The sequence below is a fragment of the Balaenoptera musculus genome, chromosome 16, assembly GCF_009873245.2.
Source record: "Balaenoptera musculus isolate JJ_BM4_2016_0621 chromosome 16, mBalMus1.pri.v3, whole genome shotgun sequence".
In the NCBI taxonomy this organism is placed as follows: Eukaryota; Metazoa; Chordata; class Mammalia; order Artiodactyla; family Balaenopteridae; genus Balaenoptera; species Balaenoptera musculus.
In genome coordinates this window covers 81,544,011-81,567,173 of record NC_045800.1, presented here as the reverse complement: position 1 = coordinate 81,567,173, position 23,163 = coordinate 81,544,011, and the positions used below count along the sequence as shown (strand labels likewise).

Sequence of the window (23,163 nt, the reverse complement as noted above, 5' to 3'; positions counted from 1 at the left end):
CAACAAAGTTTTTCATCCTTGGACTTGAAGTACTTAGAGAGACATTGCTGGCTTCCAAGTGAGTCCTGAAGATAAATATTCCCAGTGCATCTGTGAAACGATTAGAATTTCTTTGGTACAAAAATGTTTGCCTTTCATTTGACAGCTTGTCAGGATAGAAGCTTTCACAGTTTTCAAGAAACACATTTGTGAGAAAGTGCTATCATAACAAATAGCTTTTAGCCAGTGATCACATCGCGTAAAAACTGCGGGGAGGCACGTTTAGACAGCTCTACCTTCTGACACTACGTGTATATGGACTCATCCATTCACTTCACTTTTAATACCTTAGTCTCTCCTTCCCTTAAATGGGCACATTACATATGTCAACCTATGGGTTATTTTTTTTCTTTTTCCCTTTAAAAATACACGTTTATAGGAATTTTCTGTTTCTAAAAATAGTACACACGAATGCCATGTAATTTAAAACTAGAGAAAAGGAAAAAAAATCTTAAATTACTCTTAACCCCACCATGCTGACACAGGAGCCAATATGATACATATCACACCGGTATTTTTTTCCAGGCATCGTTTTTTTTTTCCAAAACTTAAGTCATAATACAGATGTTGATTTATAACTGTTCTATTTGACTTAAAGTATTATAAATATTTAATGACATTAGATATTCTTCTACATCATCTACATCATCTAAAAATGGAAGTTATATAATATTACATTAATATAATATAATTTACTAAACTAAATAGAACAGTTAGAAAACAAATGTTTTATAGCTGTTCTATTTATCTTAAAGTATTATAAATATTTAATTACATGAGATATTCTTCTACATTATCCAAAAATTGAAGTATATACTACATTTAAAAGTATAATTTATTAAACTAGACCCCTACTGTTATAAATTTAGGGTCTTTCAATATTTCTATACTACAGATAATTCTTCAATAACCATCTTCACGTGCATCATGATTATTTTCTTAGAAAGTCTAGAAGAAACTGAATATACAAATGGATAATAGCCAGACAATATATATAAAAATAGAACTCTGACCTACAATCTACAGCAACCAGCCCAGAAAACCAACCCATAATCTACAGTAACCAGCCAGGAAACCAATACACTATGTACAAGTCAGACTTGTAGGAAATCAGACCACTATTTCTAGCAAACAGCTCAGAAAGCCAAATAATAACCCCTATAACTATCAATCCCAAATGGCCAGGACTTGAATAATAACAGAGCTTTCCTAATTTTTGCCACTGATTCCAACCAGAGAAATCCAACCAATCAGAAGGAGCCAAATACGCTCCCCTAACCAATCACATAGCGTGCTCTAATTACCCCAGCTCCAGCTTCCCCAGGCCAACAGCCTGCAATCACACCCAAAGCCTTCCTTTCTTCCACTACAAAGCTTTCCCACTCCTCTGCCTGCCTTGGAGTCGCTGCCAAAATGCTGGTGGCTGACTCTCGCTGTAGCAAGCTCTGAATAATAGCCTTACTTCTTCTCATTTGAGCAGTCTTTGTTTATTTCCACAAAGTAAAATAAAGCTGTATCAAAAGAAAACAAAAACATGGCTTTAAAGGCTGTTGATAAGGGTGTGGTTTTCCATAACCTCAAATTCTAGAATATCCCCAAGACCTAAAGATAATCTAAAGGCCTTTGTGGAGATGACCTGGGTTGGAAATAAGAGCACCAGAGAGGGCTTCCCTGGTGGCACAGTGGTTAAGAATCCGCCTGCCAACGCAGGGGACACGGGTTCGAGCCCTGGCCGGGGAAGATACCACATGCCGCGGAGCAACTAAGCCCATGCACCACAACTACTGAGCCTGCGCTCTAGAGCTCGTGAGCCACAACTACTGAGCCCGTGTGCCACAACTACTGAGTCCACACGCCTAGAGCCCATGCTCTACAACAAGAGAAGCCACTGCAATGAGAAGCCCGTGCACCACAACCAAGAGTAGCCCCTGCTCACCGTAAATAGAGAAAGCCCGCATGCAGGAACAAAGACCCAATGTAGCCAAAAATAAATAAATAAATTTATTTTAAAAAAAAAAAAAGAGTACCATAGAGAGACCTGGACAACTACATGCAAAAGAAAAAGATCAGAACATTTCTTCACACCATATGCAAAAATAAGCTCAAAATGGATTAAAGACTGAAATGTAAGATCAAAAAACAAAAAACTCCCAGAAGAAAACATAGGCAGAACACTCTTTGACATAAATCGTAGTATTATTGTTTGCATCTGTTTCCTAAGGCAAATGAAACAAAAGCAAAAACAAACAAATGGGACTAATTAAACTTAAAAGCTTTTGTACAGCAAAGGAAACCACTGTCCAAACAAACAGACAACCTAATGATTGGGAGAAAATATCTGCAAATAATATGACCAATAAGGAGTTAGTATCCAAAATATATAAACAGTTCATACAAATCAATATCAAGAAAACAAATCAACCCGATTAAAAAAATGGGCAGAAGACATGAATAGACATTTTTCCAAAGAAGACATAAAGATGGCCAACAGGCACATGAAAAGACGCTCAACATTGCTAATCATCAGAGAAATGCAAATTAAAACCACAATGAGACGTCACCTCACACCTGTCAGAATGGCTATCATCAAAAAGTCTACAAATAATACATGTTGGTGAGGATATGGAGAAAAGGGAACCCTAGTAATTGTTGGTGGTAATGTAAACTGGTACAGCCACTATGGAGAACAGTACGGAAATTCCTCAAAAAACTGAAAATAGAACCACCATATGATCCAGCAATCCCACTCCTGGGTATATATCTGAAGAAAACAAAAACACTAATTTGAAGAGGTATTCACAGCATCAGTGTCTACAATAGCCAAGATATGTAAGCAACCTAAGTGTCCATCAACAGGTGAATGGATAAAGAAGATGTGGTATACAAACGTAAAACAGATAGCTAGTGGGAAGCAGCCGCATAGCACAGGGAGATCAGCTCGGTGGTTTGTGACCACCTAGAGGGGTGGGATGGGGAGGGTGGGAGGGAGGGAGACGCAAGAGGGAAGAGATATGGGAACATATGTATATGTATAACTGATTCACTTTGTTGTAAAGCAGAAACTAACACACCACTGTAAAGCAATTATACTCCAACAAAGATGTTAAAAAAAAAAAAAGAAGATGTGGTATAGATATTTACAATGGAATACTACTCAGCCATAAAAAGGAATGAAATTTTGCCATTTGTAACAAAATGGATGGACTTGTAGTTATTATGCTTAGTGAAATAAGTCAGACAGAGAAAGACAAATACTGTATGTTACCACATATATGTGGAATCTAAAAAATAAAACTAGTGAATATAACAAAACAGAAACAGACTCACAGATATAGAGAACAAACTAGTGGTTATCAGTGGGGAGAGGGAAGGAGGGAGGGGCAAGACAGGGGTAGGGGGTAAAGAGGTACAAACTACTATGTTTAAAATAAATAAGCTACAAGGATATATTGTAAAGCACAGGGAATATAGCCAATATTTTATAATAACTTTAAATGAAGTACAATCTTTAAAAATTGTAAATCACTGCTAGACAGTGGAAATAAATATAATATTGTAAATCAACTATATTTCAATTAAAAAAAATAGGAGGGAGGAGAGTAATTCCCAGGACAATAAGAAGAGCAAATGTTTGGTAATTTTAAAAAATTAAATTAAAAAAAAAAATCTCTGTCCCTTCCTGGAATAGGTATATGATCCACTCCAACTCCTCCCTCCCTGTTGTACCTGCAAGTTCCCGACAACCAAGCCTGTTCCTTTCCATAGAAAACCTGATAGCATCTACACCTCTTTGCACACCCCCTAGGTTTCCAACTCAACCCTGTTCTGATTGAAGGTGGCTGGCTGAAAAGTTTAAGAGCAGAAACTTAAGTAGACAGACCAAATAAACCTCACATATAGCCGGAGGGGAAAATCAGAATAGAAGGCTGAAATTGATCAAGCAGCAAGACTGTTCACATATTTTCTTAATTGAATCATCACAGTAAATCCGTAACATATTATTATTCCTGCTTTACTGAAGCTACTGTGACTCAGATGGATATGGTGAGTTGTCCAAGCTCACCCCGCTGGACTGCAAAACCAAAATTTGGCCCTGGGCTGTCAAGTTCCAAAACCAGAGCTCTGTCCACCCCCCACACAGCTTCCCGGAAAGAAACACATCATCCAGATCAGCATTACCTAATACAGTAGCCAGTAGCCGCATGTGGCTACTTAAATGAAGTAAAATTCAATACAATTAAAAATTCCATTTCTCAGCTGCACAATCCCCATTTCAAGTATTTAATAGCTACACGTGGCCAGTGCCTGCCGTCCTGGACGGCAGATACAGGATAATTCCATCACTGCAGAAGGTTCTATTAGACAGTGCTGGTCTGGATGCATGAATCTTTACATTAATTAGATGGTGAGCATCCAAATCTTGTATCAGAAAGTGTCTAGTATCTCAAAGTAACCAATGCTTTCTTGTACTGCATGTGTCGGTTATAAAGTTTAGCTGAATCTTTCCTGTTCTTGTTACTCTACATGCAAAATCTTGGATACACAGACATAGTAACATGGAGAATGCATTCACTTTACATAATTTAAATACTCAGACTTAATGAATTTTTAGGCAAGAGTGGACTGACCCACAAGCAGGGCAAGCCTTTTGGCAGAGCACCAGAAAGACAGAAGAAACAAGAGCAAATCGCTGGGAGCCACCTGCATGGAGCCAAAGGGTCCCCTTGACTGGCCCAAAGAGCAGAGAACAGGCAGCAGCGAAGGGACAATCACAGCGCGAAGATATGCTACTGCCATGTGAACCACAACTTCCTGCAAGCAATCCTACCACGTAGATACGCTCTCAGAGATCTAGGCAGAAATGATGTACTCAAAGATCAAAGAAGTATGGACATTTAAAGTGAAAAGACTTTGGGGCTTCCCTGGTGGCGCAGTGGTTAAGAATCCGCCTGCCAATGCAGGGGACACGGGTTCGAGCCCTGGTCCAGGAAGATCCCACATGCCGTGGAGCAACTAAGCCTGCGCGCCACAACTAGTGAGCCCATGTGCCACAACTACTGAAGCCCGCGCGCCTAGAGCCTGTGCTCCTCAACAAGAGAAGCCAATGCAGTGAGAAGCCCGTGCACTGCAATGAAGAGTAGCCCCCGCTTGCTGCAACTAGAGAAAGCCCACATGCAGCAATGAAGACCCAACACAGCCAAAAATAAAATTAATTAATTAATTATAAATAAATAAATAAAGTTAAAAGACTTTGTAAAAACTCTAGTCCATGGGACTTCCCTGGCAGTCCAGTGGTTAGGACTCAGCACTTTCACTGCCTTGGCCCCAGGTTCAATCCCTGGTCGGGGAACTAAGATTCCACAAGCCATGTGGAGTGGCCACAAAAAACAAAACAAAACAAAACTCTAGTCCAGTAACATCCTTTGCCAGGGAGGAAACTGAGCCCAGAGATATTAAGAGAACGAATCTTCTATTCATACAGGAAATATAGTTTATTATTTATGAGTGTTGACTCTGTAGCCAGACTGCCTGGAATCAAAGCTCAGTTGTAGACCTACTAGACTAACTTGGGAAAGGTAGTGAAAACCAGCTGCAAAAAAGGAATGATAACAGGACCCATAACGCAAGGTTACATGAAGAGTATATGAGTGAAAGTGAGACTAACTGTATAATATATTGCTCAAACTGGGAACCCTTTTGAGAGTGAAAGGCAGCGTTATTAATAATTATGTTGGCAAAACACATGTTAATGAGGGCCTTTTTGGACAAACCACCACGGATGGTCACCCGTGTTAATACCTGTAAAGTGCTTAGGATGGTGCCGCGTAAATTAAGAGCTGCGTGTTTGTTATAATTATGTTTACAACTTGGGATAATTAGAGAATTCAGCACAGAGGATTATATAATGGAATTCAACAGAAAAGTGGATTCCTTTCACAGAAATTTGCTTTACAATCAGCTCTGCATCTATTCTATTTTTTTCATACCTTTATTTTTTTAATTTATTTTTTAAAAAGTCTTATTGAATTTGTTACAATATTGCTTCTGTTTTATGTTTTGGTTTTTTTGGCCACGAGTCACGTGGGATCTTAGCTCCCCAACCAGGGATCGAACGTGTACCCCCTGCGTTGGGGGGCGAAGTCTCAACCACTGGACCGCCAGGAAAGTTCCGCATCTATTCTATTAAGGAAGAGCTATCTTCAGGGGTCTTGTCACCATGGTAAAATATAACTGCTCACTTCCTTAGAAATAAACATTCTTGCCTTCTAGGGAAGCCAAATCTTCATTACTATGCCTTAAATTTCCTGGTGGAATAAGCCAGCTTTAATCCATGCTCATCACACAGCTTAGTTTTGGTACACTCAGCAAATATCAGTGACGCCGCCAAGCACCCAACAATTACACAACAGTCGTCCCGCTGTTTGCAAAATCAAATCACAGAAGGCCAATGACAAAGAGAGGCAATGCCTTCTTTGTACCATCAGCACAGAACTGAGGTGCAGCCGTACCTCCAGGAAGCCCGCTGTCTCTGCTCTGCTCTGCCGGCTCATTCCTTTGGTTGGACACCACCACCTTGGAAGTATTCATTGATTCTAACAGGGAGACAAATTCCAGGAAGTTGGATTCATTTGGTATTTGTCCTTCCTTGGCCTCCAGGTCAGATTTGGAGGTTGGCATTGTTTGCTCTTTATCGTTAATAACTTCTGCGGAACTTTTGCTCAAGAAGACGTCTGTCCCGCTGTCTACACTGAGGGCTTGGGAGTGTCTCTTGTCCTGGCTGGTTCTACAAGATGATGGGTCAAGGTGAGCCTGGCCTTCCATGCCCCCCTCCGACTCGGAGACCACCTCAGGCGTGGGTGACGGGGTTGTACAGGGGTCTCTTGGGGAAGGACTGTGGTCCTGTGTGGCATTGTCCCCGTCCCCAGATTCATAGCCAGAACATGGATTGGAAGACGCCTCCACCACCAATCTCCCCGGCGTCCTGTCACTTCCATTGCCTTTGGGACACACCATGCCTCCTCCTGCACCCTCAGACAGCTCAAGGGTGATGATGGGAATTCGCATCTGTTTCTCAGGACCAGCGGCCCCTGGGGGAACTGGCTCAGCGTCACACTTGAAGCCAGCTCCCTCAGTACCAACCACCTTCAGGTGGAGAGAACTTTCCAAGTCTGTCATGGAGTTGGGGGTACTGCTCATGGTGATGACAATCTTAATGGGCTCGTGCAGACTCAGCGGGTCTCCAGGTTGAGAAGTATCTATAAGCGTGACAGCGACCTCATTTTCTGAGTCATCCACATCCTGGTTCAAGGGCGGCTCCACCTGCTGGGAAACCTGCTCCCGCCCAGCTTTGGCGATGACGGTGTTACACTGAGGGCAGCTACTGCTCAGGCTGTCCTGAGGCGACTTGCTTTGCAACTGTTCCCTGATGGAGGCATAATTCCCAGGTTCTGGAATCGGGACGGAATTCTCACTCCCCCAAGGCTGGAAAGAAACGTCTGTCTCCAGTAAGTCGTACTGAGACAAAGACAGGTAGGGTACCTTCTTCACGGCTTCTTTGTCCACCAAGCCGCCCTCGGATCTGTGGCAGAAGGGGGGCTGCCCCTGGTCCCCTTTTTCCTTCCCTTTATCACTGATGCAAGTTTCTGCCACGACTGGTTTCACTGGTATTGCTGACGTGGTCATGGTTTCCGGCACGTGCCCTTTAGAAGCAGGTAAACTTTCCGTTTTCATCCCAGGTGCTGTAGATGACACTGGGGCTACGGGTTGGCCATCTGACACAATGACACCTGAAATCAACAACAACAGCAACTTGATTCGCATCCAGAATGGATGAATAATGTCATGGAGCAAGACCGAATAATAACAAACTAAAAATAACACCAGCAACAAATGTGATTAGATGCCTATCCTAAAAGTATCACCTCCGGTGCGAAATTGTTCTTGAAATCTCTATATTTAAAAAATAATTCAGGCTTGTAGCTTTCCCTCTTTTGTGGGCTTGGGAGGCAGACTAGTATGGTTTAAACAACGTATTTGCAATCAGAAAGGTCCTGGCTCTGCTATTTACTAGCTACGTTACATTGGGCAAGTTACTTAATCCTTCTCAACCAAGGCAGGGAGGGTCCAAAATATTGATATGTAAGGCTTGACAAGCAAAAGCAGCTTGGATTTTATGCTAAGAATAATGTGAACACAGCAGAAGTTTTTCAATGCAGAGAAAGGAAGGGGTTCATTCAGGCCTCCAGAAGTTCTTTTCTAAGTCTTCTGAAGACAATCAAAAGACAATAAAATGAAATCTTAGTAAAAAAGTAAAACAAATATTTGTGGTGGGAGGGTTAAAAGAAAATCTCAGGAACAAAATTTGTAACTTGACAGAAATGCATATACACGGAACGCAAAGTCATTTCCTCTGTCATTTTTCGGTGTAAGTACTATAATAAAAAGTATACTGTGTCGATGATGAACTTATCCTATTTTATATCTGCTATTATGAGGTATAGGAAAGGAGTCACAGACTGGAGAAAAGACGATGAAATATGATCAATACAATATCACAGTCTGAACGTAGACATGATATACAAATTCTGATAAGAAATAATGAAAATGAAGAGCTAAAGAAATGAAGGTAAAATGTAACTGCAATCTTGGGTACACTGCTAATTCGGAATGAATTCACTGGCATTCTGCTTTATAAAAATTATTTTTCGCTTCACTGAGGATACTGCTGTGATAAAATATTCAACGACGAGAATAAGCACTCTACCTTTGAGATCTTCCACTGTTTCCTGTGCTGGCAGCTCCTAAATAAATGAAAGAACGAAAATCAATCAGTGTGACTCAGCTCCCTGCCCACTTCCAGGCAGCCAGCAGACACCAAGCAGCCACTGCTTCTCTCAGTGGCACGTGGGAAAGACACAACAGAGCGTCCACTGAGAAAATGGAGAGCAAAGACGGACACAAAAATATCTAGAGTGTAGACATCCAACCAAGCCCGCAGTGCTGTGATAAAAGGGAGTTTGGCAATTAAGAAAGTAAGGAGAAAAAATAATGTGCTACTTCATACTATAGTGAATAGAGCCCAAGAAAGTGAGTCTAGAAAAAAGGTGATTTAAGTATGATTTCATGTGGAGTGGTGGAGTGGATTCCAGGGGAAGGCACTGCAAATACGATGATTGAGATGAATGACAGACAGGACCAGGGAGAGGGCGGTGAAGGTGTGCTTATGGGTTCTTCTGGCCATGGTGCAGTCCCGGCAGGGCAGGCAGACTGCAGAGAAGGCCAGTGGGTGTGCTTGGAACGGGTGACTGGGCGTTTATCTCATGGTCCATGTGCTCCCCTCAGGTCACTTCCACCCAAAGGCCAGTATTTACAGCCAGTGCACGTAAACTGCAGTCACCGCCATTGCACACTTCCATGATCAACACTCCAGCAGCATGAGGAGAGTGAAACAGAAAACAGACCACTAACCAGGAGCCCAGACGAGTGATGAGAGTTTATGCTCTGTCCTCTGGAGCTGCCGTGGAGGGGAGGCGTGGAGAGGGTTTGATTGGCCTCTTCCTTTTTGCCGTTGTTAATCCGCCCATTATTGCTAAGCCATCATGAGAAACACAGGGGCAGTGATATTATCAAATAAAACTATGGCTCTTTTGACATTAGCCCTCAAACAATTTTTTTTCCTTGATTCCACTTTGTCCAATTCATGGTATACACAATGGAATATTACTCAGCCATAAAAAAAGAAAGAAAGAATGCCATTTGCAGCAACATGGATGGACCTAGAGATTATCACACTAAGTAAGTCAGACAGAGAAAGACAAATACCATATGGTATCACTTATATGTGGAATCTATAATATGACACAAATGAACTTATATACAAAACAGAAATAGACTCACAGACTTAGAAAACAAACTTATGGTTACCCAAGGGGAAAAGGAGGGGGAGGGATAAATTAGGAATTTGGGAGTCACATATACACACTACTATGTATAAAAGAGACAACAGGGACCTACTGGATAGCACAGGGAATTATACTCAATATTTTGTAATAACCTATATGGGAAAAGAATCTGAAAAAGAATGTATATATATATATATATACATACACATACACACACACACAAACACACACACATAACTGAATCACTTTGTTGTACACCTGAAACTAACACAACATTGTAAGTCAACTATATTTCAATAAAAAAATATATATGTATAAAAAAGGGGAAGAATTCACAGTATATAAATTTTATTTTTAAAAGCTAATAAACATTACTTTAAAATAAGACATGCTCTCTTAAGGAACTATCAGAAATAAGACCAAGAATAGTGATGAATGCTCACTTGAGAATTACTCTTAATATTTTAGTTCTATGCAATGTATTACTTTTATATTAACAAACACAAATGTTCTTTCTGAAAATACTCTGGCGTGCAATAAGCATTGAGATGATGAGATAAAAATACTGAAGTGAAATATTTTGCTACGCTAAGCCTAATGCAAATGAATTTCAGAGCATGATATAAGGTCACATTAAATAGTTAGCTAAACCATCTGGATTATCAACATTTTTATGCCTAAGTATATGCTTAAATATAAGAAAAATGTACATATTTGTGTCTGCCTCTCCTGGCATATTTTCACAAACAACTCATACATGAGAAAAATTATTTTAATCAAAATTAAAACCTTTAAATTATGAACTAATGCATTAATGAGAAATGTTACCCTGTATTTTTATGATTGGTTATGTGGTCACTGATGGCCTCTTTGTCTTTATTTGGCTTTTCTTTCTTTCTGGAGGGCCTTTGCTGAATTACTTCTCCTTTATCAAGCATGAGGTGTAGGCGATAACTGACCAATTTGATTATTGTGAAGAATATCGTCACTGAGCTGCAGTAAAAAAATACAGTGATGGCATTTGGAGGAAAAGCCTAGAGAAGAGAAAAGAAAGGAAAAAATGTATTTGCTTGTAGGATTACCTCTGGTCTTAAATCTGAAAGTATTTTTAAACTATTTATTGAGCATAAATTGGGCGAGATTTCAAATTCTATTAGTTTTATAACTTTTCCTGTTCGTAATACCTGAAGAGAAAGAGCTACTACCTTTTTATTTTTTTAAAAAGTCTTTCTTATTTTTCAGGTGCTGGTACTAGCTGCAATGACCAACATGTGATTTGCAGACAGGAACCCCATAGAACAAAAGATACATTATAGTGAGAGTCTCCATCTTCTACCAGCTCTTTTCTACAGGCTAGTCTGGTCTTCCTGTGCATCTGGTCTTCAAGGCCAGAGGAGGGCCTTTGAGATGCTGTTATCTTCAACAAAACACAAACAGCCTTGCAGAGAACAAAGGGAAGGAGAAAGGTTAGTGTAACGCCCCCTTCCTTTCCTCCCTGATTTCCCATTGGGTTAATATCATCAAGCCATGGACTTCTCTAGTGGCATGATGTAGGCAAGGGCCATAAAGGGTGTACTGCCTCTCAAAGGCAGAGGGACATTTCCAAAAGTGGCAAAGGATCTTTCCGTGGAGATCATGGCGAAGGTCAGCTCAATTCTGTCCAATCCCCTCAAGAAACAAAACGAATCACTGGGATCCATGTAATTGTCCCACTCTGTAGGATACCCCACATCTCTTCCTATTTCTCTCAGAGACCATGGCCCATGGCAGGTTCTCTGGTCCTTCCTAAATGAAATTCTTATCTTCTGGGATAGAAATGAATTCCTGAGGGTCCCAAGATGATACTAAGGACAACCTCAATAAACAGCGGGACCCTTTTAGCAATGCATCTCCCAGAAGGATCTCATAAATCCAGTGATGATTCCAGTCAGTGCTGCAACTGGAACACAGCTAGGCTCGGAGGCCACATGGCCCGGCCCCGTTCTGCTCCCATGCAGCCCCTGCACAACCTGCCCCGGTCCTATCTAACAATTTACCATCTGGGTAAGACGGTTCCTAAAACAGAATGGCCAAAGCAAAGGAACAACCAAGAAAAAGGAAACGATCACCAACAGTAAAAGCCGAAGTGAAGAATTTTCACCATCACTGACTTGTTTTCATTTCATGCGGATAAAAGTCCACAAATAAATATGAATTCATAAATAAGTGAATGACAGAATGATTAAATAAGAAAATATCAGATGGATAGATAATACATAAAGTCAGTTCCCCTCCCTGGAAGCAGATAAGTTCCACATTTACACAGGTACCTCCTCATGAGAAGTTGTGAAGAACCTCAAGGAATATATAGCCAAGTTGAAGAGAGACAGAGAGGAGAGGCCATTAATAGCCCCCATCACTTTTCCTTAACATGTCTGTATATTTCAGGTCTAAAAAAGTGTAGGCTAATAAAAAAGAATGAAATAATGCCATTTACAGCAAAAAGGATGGACCTAGAGATGATCATACTAAGCGAAGTAAGTCAGACAGAGAAAGACAAATATCATATGATATCACTTATATGTGGAATCTAAAAAAAAAATGATACAAATGAACTTATTTACAAAACAGACTCACAGACATAGAGAACAGATTTGTGGTTGCTGAGGGGGGAGGGGGCTGGGGGAGGGAAGGATTGGGAGTTTGGGGTTAGCAGATGCAAACTATTATGTATAGGATGGATAAACAACAAGGTCCTACTGTAGAGCACAGGGAACTATATTCAGTATCCTGTGATAAACCATACTGGAAACGAATATGAAAAAGAATGTATATATATATAACTGAATCACTTTGCTGTACACCAGAAATTAACACAACACTGTAAATCAACCGTGCTTCAATAAAATATAAATAAACTTTAAAAATAATAATATCGATAAATGTAGGCTAAAGCTAGAGAGTAAGTTTGAAGAAACTGATAAAGAAGCAATAAAACCCAGCAAATGCTAAAACCAACATGATGCTAAGTGAAGTAAGTCAGAGAAAGACAAGACAAATACTGCATGATCTCACTTACATGAAATTTATTTAAATATAAGTGAAATACAAATTTATATTAGTTTAAAACAAAAAGAAAAACACCAAACTTCTAGAAAAAGAGATCAGATTTGTAGTTACCAGAGATGGGGGGTGGGAGAAGGGAAACTGAAGGAAGGTGGTCAAAAGGTCTAAACTTACAAGAGTAATAAGTACTAAGGATGCAATGTGTATGATGACTATAATTAACATTGCTGTATGACAGATAGGAAAGTTGTTAAGAGGGTAGATCCAAATTCATCGCAAGAATTTTTTTCTTCTCTTTGTACCATATCTATATGAGATGATGCATGCTAACTGAGCCTATGCTTAGCTGTGATAATCATCTCACAATATATGTAAATCAAACCATCAGGATGTCTACCTTAAACTTATACAGTGTTGTGTGTCAATTATTTCTCAGTAAAAGTGGGGAGAAAAAGGAGGCAGATAAAAAAGTTTTTAATAAAAAATAAACCCCAGCAAATGTCTACGAGAATAGATTAGCAAACTGTCATATACAAATTATGTTTCAAAGGAGAATTATTTTATTTTATTTTATTTTATTTATTTTCTTATTTTTTGGCTGTGCTAGTGGGATCTTAGTTCCCTGACTATGGATGGAACTCATGCCCCTTGCACCATAAGCACAGAGTGCTAACCACTGGACCACCAAGGAATTCCCTGTCATATACAAATTATATTCAAAAGTTGTTTGAATTATAATGTAGCTTGGGTCTCATAGTATTCCAATTAGTAGGGGTAGCAGAGAAAGTGCTCACTAAATACCCCACAGGCTCTCCTACATTTCCCAGCCTCCCTTGCAGTCAGGCTGGGCGCATGTGCCTACTTTTGGCCAACGGACCATAAGTAGAAGTGGCAGTGTCACTACTAAGCCTAAACAATTATGAGCTGGTGCCTCCTCCATGCCCCTCTCCTCCTCTTTAGTTGATAATCTCAGAGGCCATGTTTTCCAGATCCATCTACAAGACAATAGAGCTTCCTTCAGCCTGGGCTACTGGGTGACTCTATGGGACAAGGCCCTTACAGACCCAAGATGGACATTAATAGAAGTGAGAAATAAACCTTTGATTCACTGAACCACTGAGATTTGGGGCATGGCAGCTAGCACGGTTTCACCTAAATTAATATTGGGGGTTCCATTTTATGGGGAAGCTTCCACTCAAGGTTAGAGATAAAAACCCTAAGGCATTGGGAAAAGAAGGCTAGGAAAGAAGGGGGAGAGAGAAAAGATTATATATGGATATTGGGGAAATTCATTTGGAAAAAAACTGACTTGCCACAATAAGAAGAGATATTACTTTTCAGTGTATTCTCATAAGTATGGGCTACACCACAAGCTTAGTAATGTTGGAATTAAGAGAAGGCAAGAAGTTTGAAGTTGAAGCTAACATGAACATTAGTAACTAGTTTGCAACCCAGGTGAGAACAGGTCCTGTCTCATCCTCGATGAAGGACCACTTAGCACTTTGTCACACCACTGAAAAGCCCCTACACCGCACCAGACCGTAGTGAGAGATAGACATTTTACTGAAAATTTCCTTGGCGAGAGGAAAGGTTTCACAGCACATGACTCATGGCACATTATTCCTCCCCAAATTCTCTGCTCTCATGATTCCTTTAAAAACCTCTCCCTTCAGGAGACCCTCCAAATGGAATCTAGCATCCTCTACATGTCCCCTTTTTTATGCCATATAATTAAAGCTCTGCTCATATTCCCCCAATTCTACATTCCCAGGAACATCACTGAAAATTACTATCAAGGCCATTTTTCTGCTGACCTCATTATGCTCAGTCAACAAAAGATCTCCAGCTTCTAGAATGTTCTCTCCTATAAGTATGCATGCAAGGAAAGGAAGGGGGTTTAGGAAGAAATCTGTCATGAATGAGCAGTTTTAAATTTGTATTTAATTTCGATCCCAGATTTTTCCCCCTGATATAAGGTATATTCAGATCTTGAATAGAGGTTTACTTGTTCTAAGGTAAATCACAATTTTTTCTTGTTTCCATGAACTTATCATTTTAACACATCCTTATTAACCATAAGAGGCAACCTTTTTCAGAATTATATTCTTGGCCAAAGATGAGCTATATGTTGTTTTCTGACCCATTATTAAGATAACTAGTAGTATAATCATTCATTTGACCAAAGTTTCGGACAAAATTTCTTGAAAAATAACCTGTTACCAACTAGGCATTACAAATATGGTCATTTGTATTTCTCGAAAAACTGGATTTCTTGGGATTTGGCATCTTCTAGAAGCACCTGCCTGTGTGGACACCTGCACAGCTCACAGTTCTCCCCATGCAACCCATGCAACTCTGTTTCTTGAGCTCATATGAAAGCTCTGGCTCTCTCTCAGTCACCATTCTTTCTTTTACAAAACTCTTTTAGTGTGGCAAAATACATATACCATAAAATTTACCACCTTAACCATTTCAAAGTGTACAGTTCAGTGGCATTAAGTCCATTCATATTGGTATGCAACATCACCACCATCCATCCACAGAATTTTTACACCTTCCCAAACTGAAACTTCCTGCTCACTAAACACTAACGCCGCATTCCCTCCAACCCTCTGCTCTGGGCAACCACCATTCCACTCTCTGTCTCTATGAATTTGACTTTTCTAGGGACCTCATGTAAGTGGAATCATACAGTATCTGTCCCTCTGTGACTGGTTTATTTCACTTAACTTGAAGATGTCTTCAAGGTCCATCCATGTTGTAGCATGGGTCAGAATTTCCTTCCTTTATAAGGCTGAATAACATTCCATTATATGTACATACCCCATTTTGTAGAGACATTCATCTGTTGATGGACATTTGGGTTTTTCCACCCTTTGGCTATTGTGAATAATGCTGCCATGAACACGGATGTGTAAATATCTCTTCAAGACCCTGCTTTCAATCCTTTGAGGTATATACCCAAAGGTGAAATTGCTGGATTATGTGGTAATTCTATGTTTAATTTTTTGAGGAACAGTCATAGACACATTTCTCTAGTGGCTGCACCATATTATGCCACTCTGGTTTTGAACTGCAGGCTGACGGGCCTTTCCATCTCTTGAGTAGCCTGGAGAGACCAATCATCTGGTTGAGTGAGGACTACCTATAAAAAAGGCTGGTGTCCAGTGAGAATAAACCACTTTTGAGGATTTCAGTATGCATACCTAAAGGACACTTTGCGGGGGAGGGGGGGGGCTTCAATCTTTATCCATGTGTATTTCATAAAAGTACTTCACCTGACTGAGTAGGTGAACCTCTGTAACTCTGGGGTTCACAATTAGCAAGTCCATTTGCAAACATCAGCTTCATTTGCTATAAAGGTGATATTTGAACTCCATCTGCTTGACTCTGTGTCTCCCTGAAGTGACTCAGAAAAGGGAGGTGCTATTCATTGGGCCACCAAGTCTATGCATAATGTTTATGCACTTGACTGGAAGGGGAGCCACTCAAGGCTCCACTGGGAAGCTCTGTGATCTTGACCTACGCATAATTCATTTATGTGGCCCATAATAAGCCTAACAAATTTGGCTTCCCAGCCCAGAGCAGAAATTAGAAGGGGGGAATGAGGAATGAATAGACGTAGGCACAAAAATGTAACAAGACATAAGAAGTGACAGCTTAAATGGTGTTAGAAAAGTAAAAGTACAAAAAATTAACTATAAAAAAGCAAGTCACCCATGAGACACACACACACACACCTCAGCTATCTCTAAGGCTATCCCTACAAAAACATAATAAGATAGTAAATCAACTATACTTCAGTAAAAAATAAAATTCAAGAGGTGTTATGGGGAAATTTAATCAGAAAATGTAAAAATATTTCTCTTTGAAAACCAGTGAAATCTTTCTTTTCAACATTTATTCTAAAATGCACATAGCTATACTGTACATTAGAATACTGATTTAAAAAAAAAAAACATAATAAGACATCTAGAAGTAAAAAGAAAATGTTCAATGATAACACGCTGCCCAGAAGAATTTAGAACTATTACATCAATGTGGTTAAAGGAAAATGGGTTTTCCTGCTAAAGCTTAAGCTTCGAGTAATTTGGAAAATGTTTTTGCATCTGCCAAACATAAGACTCCCACTGGATTTGGACATCTACACACCCCTCAAGCAGTACTGACATGCTGCTGCTGCACGCAGAGTATTCCCTCTGGCCCTGGGGAACTGCCTAACATGGGCATTCGTGCCATCTGGGGCAGACACAGGCTTTGCAACTTCTTGGTTCACATTTCTGGAAGCCTGATCAGATCTGTGACTATTAGAAGATCCTAACTTATTCCAAAAACACAGAGTGCAGATGGAGCAATTTGAGTTGTCTTAGCTGCTTCAGAGATGAGAGAGATCCCGTTTTGTTCACCCATTTTGTCAAATTAAGAGACAAGGGTTTTGTCCACCCAGTCACCCATGCTCCATTCATTCATACAACAGCTAAGTGTTGAATATTTTATCTGTGTCAAGGCATTAGTCCCAACAACCTCATTCAAGTAGGAACCTTGATTCCTATCTAAGTAAACTGTAATTCCTTGGGGGCTTGGGAACAGGTCTGTATACCAGAAATCAGGGCGTAAGATAGAGAATTACAGTCATTTCTCTGCATTTATATATTTGAAGGGATTTATAGGTTTTCAGATCCCGGATTAACAGTTCATTAAATGTTTTATGAATTTCCTTTATTAAAAGAATTAAGCAGGGACTTCCCTGGTGGTCCAGTGGTTAAGAATCTGCCTTCCAAGGCAGGGGATGTGGGTTCGATCCCTAGTCGGGGAACTAAGATCCCACATGCCGTGAGAGAACTAAGCCCACACACCACAACTAGAGAGAAGCCCGCCTGCCGCAACAAAGATCCCACGTGCCGCAACTATGACCCAACGCAGCCAAATAAATAAATATTTTGTTAAGAATTAAGCAAATTTAATATTTTCTCAGAAAATCTAGATCTTCCAGCTATATGTTGAGAACTGGAATAAGCTTAGCAGAAGTTTGGGTCCTGAGAACACGGGTCAAGAACTCCCAGAGCCAGACATGTGAGAATGCATGCTAACATGTATGAAACTGCCAGACAGAATATGAGAGGCACCTCAATGCAGTGCCCCTTAGAAGTAGGCCAGTCTTGCAAATACATCACGTTTAAAAATGATGAGGTGGGCGGAATCTAGAAATATGACTCATCCCCAAAAGACAGCTCTACCTGCACTTGTATCATGCAAAGTAAGATGGACAAAAAGGAGAATACAATGCTTTCTCTCAGCCCTGCTATTTGGCTTCCTTTGAGTCTGCTGTCTGTTTCTTATTACATCTGTTCTCATTTCTTTGAGCTCCTGGACCTCTTGTTTTGTGTTTAACTTTCATGAGGGAAATACTGGATAGAAAAGTGGCAGGCAAATGTTTGGATTATCAAGGTAGTGCTACAGGGAATAATAAGATGGAAAAATAGCCAAAGGTTGGAGAGGTAGATTTAAGGCAGGGTCATTAAAATGAGAATCTTCGTGGGCCTTAAATGCTTTGGAAACAACTTCAGAAGCCGGTACCTACAGTTGTCTAATTCCCTCATCTCTTCTCTCCTCTCCTCTCCTCTTTTCTCTTCTCTTCTCTTCTCATAAAGAATATTCAGTGCATAGCTTAGTCAATGAATGCTTAGCATAGTCAAGAAATCTAGATTCACGTTGTCCTTTAGATTTCAGATGGCCCTGGTAAGAGTTAACATTTTAGTAATGTCTTTAATGTACACTGAGATGAATAGGATGAATCAGTCAGTAAGCTCATTAAAGGCAAAGTGATGTCAACCTCAACCTCAAAGGGATGTCAGCTCAGCCATAAATTTGTACTCATACTGAGTTGACTATCATTGAATATAATGTCACGTGTTTCCTAATAGAAGAAAATGTTATTTAGAATTTAAAATGAGGCTCCCATAATGTGAATGTTTACATAATATAAACTATACCTGATCATTGCTATACTTGATATATAAATCTAAACTTACGTATTCATTTTTTCATAAGGAATTTTAGAAATACTTCTGTCTTGGCAAAGCCATCAGCTTACTCCTGGAAGGTCGAATTCATAATCGGCAAGTCCCCTGACTCCTTGTGCTTTTAGGTGTCTTCAAAACCTAAATAATGGGACTTCCCTGGTGGCGCAGTGGTTAAGAATCCACCTGCCAATGCAGGGGACACGGGTTCGAGCCCTGGTCCGGGAAGATCCCACATGCCGCGGAGCAACTAAGCCCATGTGCCACAACTACTGAGCCTGTGCTCTAGAGCTCGTGAGCCACAACTACTGAGCCCGCGTGTCACAACTACTAAGGCCAGCGCGCCTAGAGCCCACGCTCCAAAGCAAGAAAAGCCACCGCAATGAGAACTCCGCGCACCGCAACAAAGAGTAGCCCCCACTCGCCACAAGTAGAGAAAGCCTGCGCACAGCAACGAAGACCCAATGCAGCCAAAAATAAGTAAATAAAATAAATTTATATTAAAAAAAAAACCTAAATAATAGGGAATTCCCTGGCAATCCAGTGGTTAGGACTCTATGCTTTCACTGCCGAGGGTACCGGTTCGAACTTAGATTCCCACAAGCTGTGTGGCAAGGCCATAAAAAAGAGGTATTAAAAAAAAAACACCTCAAATGATATAAAAAATGTTTAGTGTCACAAAATTTAAAATGGGTTTTAATTAATATTTAAATTTAATGAATTATAATGTTACATGTTTTAATTTTTAAGCAATAGTCTTCAAAATCTTCAAGATTTTGGGGTAAAAGATTAAAATCAGTCAGTAATAGTCCTTTTTAAAAGGAACAGTGAGGCAAAAATGAGTTGAACTACTAACCTTTTTCTTTACACATTCTGCTTCCCAAACCAGCAGAAACTGCAGAGGCCCTGCTAAAAGAAACGTCTGAGACCAACAGGATCAACGGCAGGATTGTTGGAATAAATAAGTAATCTTACAAGGTGACTACTTGAAAAGGCTACCTATGGTAAGCTGCTATTTTTTTATTTTAAAGTTATTATTTATGAAAAACTATATGGCACTTCCTCAAAAAATTAAACATAGAATAACTATCTGACCCAAAAGAATTGAGGGCAGGGTCCTCAAGAGTACACCCATTTTCACAGCAGTATTATTCACAATAGTCAAGAGGTGGAAGCAACCCAAGTGTCTATCAATGGATGAATGGATAAACAAAATGTGATAGACATATATATATATATAATAAAATATTATTCAATCTTAAAAGGGAAGGGAATTTCGACACATGCTACAACACAGATATATCTTAAGAACATAATGCTAGGGCTTCCCTGGTGGCACAGTGGTTGAGAATCTGCCTGCCAATGCAGGGGACAAGGGTTCAAGCCCTGGTCTGGGAGGATCCCACATGCCGCGGAGCAACTGGGCCCGTGAGCCACAACTACTGAGCCTGCGTGTCTGTCTGGAGCCTGTGCTCCGCAACAAGAGAGGCCGCGACAGTGAGAGGCCCGCACACAGCGATGAAGAGTGGCCCCCGCTCACCGCAACTAGAGAAAGCCCTCGCACAGAAACGAAGACCCAACACAGCCAAAAATAAATAAATAAATAAAGATTAAGATGGTAAATTTTAAGTTATGTGCATTTTACCACAATTTTTAAATGTAATTATTATTTTATGACACTTTTGATGATATACGGCGATTTCCAACCAAGAAACATGAATGACCAAATCACACTGGGCTCCTCTGTCTGCACACGGAAGTTAAGCAGGACCGGTTCATCAGGAATCCACTGATTCTCCCAGACTCTCTCTCAAGATCAAGGTGTATCCATCCATTCAACAAGTGTCCGTTGCCCAGAGTAAGTTACAAGTCACAGCCCGAGACAACTAGCTGGATCACAGAAATGATCAAGCTCCCTACTCAGCCGTTCACAAGGACTTGTTGCACATACTCCCTGCCAGGCACTGTGCTTGGCGCTGGGGAGAGAGCTGTAAACACAAATGCAAACAAACTATCTGTCTTCGAGGGGCTTCCGTGATAGCGCAGATTAATTACAACTAATTACAAAATTAATCTATTTTTGTCCAGCAAGGGGACCTAACTTAGTTTGGAGTGTCAGGGAATAATCCTGGAAGAAATGGCATTTAACTTGAGCACTGAAAGATGAACTAGAGTCACTCTGGAAGGGCGAGTGGGGAGACTTCAGGCAGTGGGAACAGTGCACAAAAGCTAAAGTGGCCTCAGAGGGTGCAGCTGCCTGCACCATTGAGAGGGAGGAGGGATGGAGTGAGATGAGGCTGGAGAGATGGGAGGAGCAGATGGCAGGATGCTGCTGGGCCATTTCAGTCCCCCTTCCATCCCAGCTGGGAGCCCCGCGTGCTAATCTCCCCACCTCTGCTCTACAGTTTTCGGGATAGTGCCTCTCAAGCACCCTTTTAATCACATCACTGCCCTGTGCAAATACCTACACTTAACTCTCTCCAGCACTTCTTACACTAGTTCTAAACCTTTTCTGCTGAAGCCCTGCTGAGCCCCCAGACTCTTGATCACTGATTAACAAGAGTGTGCTCTGCTGTTCCCCACCAAGGGCAAAACCCCAAACCAAAGTGGCCTCAGGAGTAAACTACCTAGATGTCGAGATGAGGTTAAGATGGTGTACAAGCAATACAGAGTGACACGCAACCGAAGGGCTCTCTCAGGTAGGCACTCCCGCTGAGCGTGAGGCCAGCCAGTGAGAGGTGGAGGACATCACGGGGCACAGGAGCTGTTGGCAAGGGCTTCGTGGGGAAGCTGGACGGCGAATATGGTGCAGGAAAATGGACAATGCAAGACACGGAGCAGGAATCTGGGTGAGGGCAGGTGCGTACCCTTAGCACAGATGCGACAGGCGAAGCCACCAGACTAGCTGGACTCAAGGGAAAGAGAAGATAATGAAATGCAGAGATACGCTTGAAGAGAAGGCCCAAGCTGAAGGGAAAAGGGGCAATGCAGCCAAGGAGAGAACACAAAGAAGCAATGAATGACAAGGACATGAGGAGAAAAGTCAGGATACACCTTTCTTTGCAACATCACAGGTTATGTTTACCATTCTTCATTGATGTTCATTGATCTTCACTGTTGGTAAATGGTTTAGTGAATACTATGTGGTAAGCACTCTGATTTCCAAATCAGCTGTGATTTGTGCCACTCATAGAAGGTTCTCTCACTTTTATGGACTCTCCGGTAATTATAACCCTTTTTTTTCGCTTTTGAGCTTTTTTAAATTGAAGTATAGTTGATTTACAATATTGTGTTATTTATAGGTGTACAGCAAAATTATATATATATATAATTTTTCAGATTCTTTTCCATTATAGGTTATTACAAGATATTGAATATAGTTCCCTGTGCTATACAGTAGGTCCTTGTTGTTTATCTATGTTTTTATTATAAATTAGTTTCTTTTTTTTTTTAATTGGGGTATAGTTGTTTTACAATGTTGTGTTAGTTTCTACTGTACAGCGAAGTGGAGTTCCCTGTGTGTTTATCTATCTTATATATAGTGGTGTTTATATGTTAATCCCATACTCCTAATTTATCCCTCCCCCGCCTTTCCCCTTCCGTAACCGTAAGTTTGATTTCTATGTCTGTGAGTCTTTTTCTGCTTTGTAAATAAGTTAATTTGTACTGTTTTTTAGATAAACTTGAATGCAAGTTTGCATTCAAGTTTGAATGCAAGGGCTGAGTCTACTCTTGTACATCCCACAGTCCCTGATCCACAGTCAGCATCATGGCCTTTCCTGGCTTCAGCAATTTTGTCGAGCCCTGACCTCCGTCACACACGTTTTCAAGGCTCCCAAACAGTGGCAAGGACAAACTGTGCTTTCCTCAGGAGCTGACAAAGCCAAGTGTAGGGAGAAGTCCCGGGAAGTCGCTGACTCACAGTGAGGGCTCGGGGCTCCCACACTGGCTGCTTGGTAAGTGCTCCTGAGATGACAAACATGGGGCTTGTGAGAGAGAGAGCATCCTGCAGCAGTGACGTCACGTCAGGAGACCAGCACCAAGAGACGCACCGGATGAGGGAAAGGGGGACCATGGGCCCCAATCTCATGAGTCAGAGCAAGGACAGGGCTTAAGGAATTGGGCCTGGTGGTGGGAATAGAGGGTGTACCTCTGTG

At 40.8% G+C, this 23,163-nt stretch overlaps 1 protein-coding gene across 4 annotated transcripts in view; it reads right to left on the bottom strand.

Moving 5' to 3' along the window:
* Positions 1 to 23,163, bottom strand: part of PCNX2 (pecanex 2) — a 279,006-nt gene that overhangs the window by 238,602 nt on the left and 17,241 nt on the right. For all 4 annotated transcript variants that reach the window (XM_036828622.1, XM_036828623.1, XM_036828621.1 and 1 more), the window contains exons 2-5: positions 10,770 to 10,975; positions 9,508 to 9,628; positions 8,804 to 8,840; positions 6,549 to 7,826 (exon numbers count right to left, since the gene is read on the bottom strand). In XM_036828622.1, the coding sequence (XP_036684517.1) occupies positions 6,549 to 7,826; positions 8,804 to 8,840; positions 9,508 to 9,628; positions 10,770 to 10,975 (1,642 nt within the window). The remainder of the gene's footprint in view (positions 1 to 6,548; positions 7,827 to 8,803; positions 8,841 to 9,507; positions 9,629 to 10,769; positions 10,976 to 23,163) is intronic.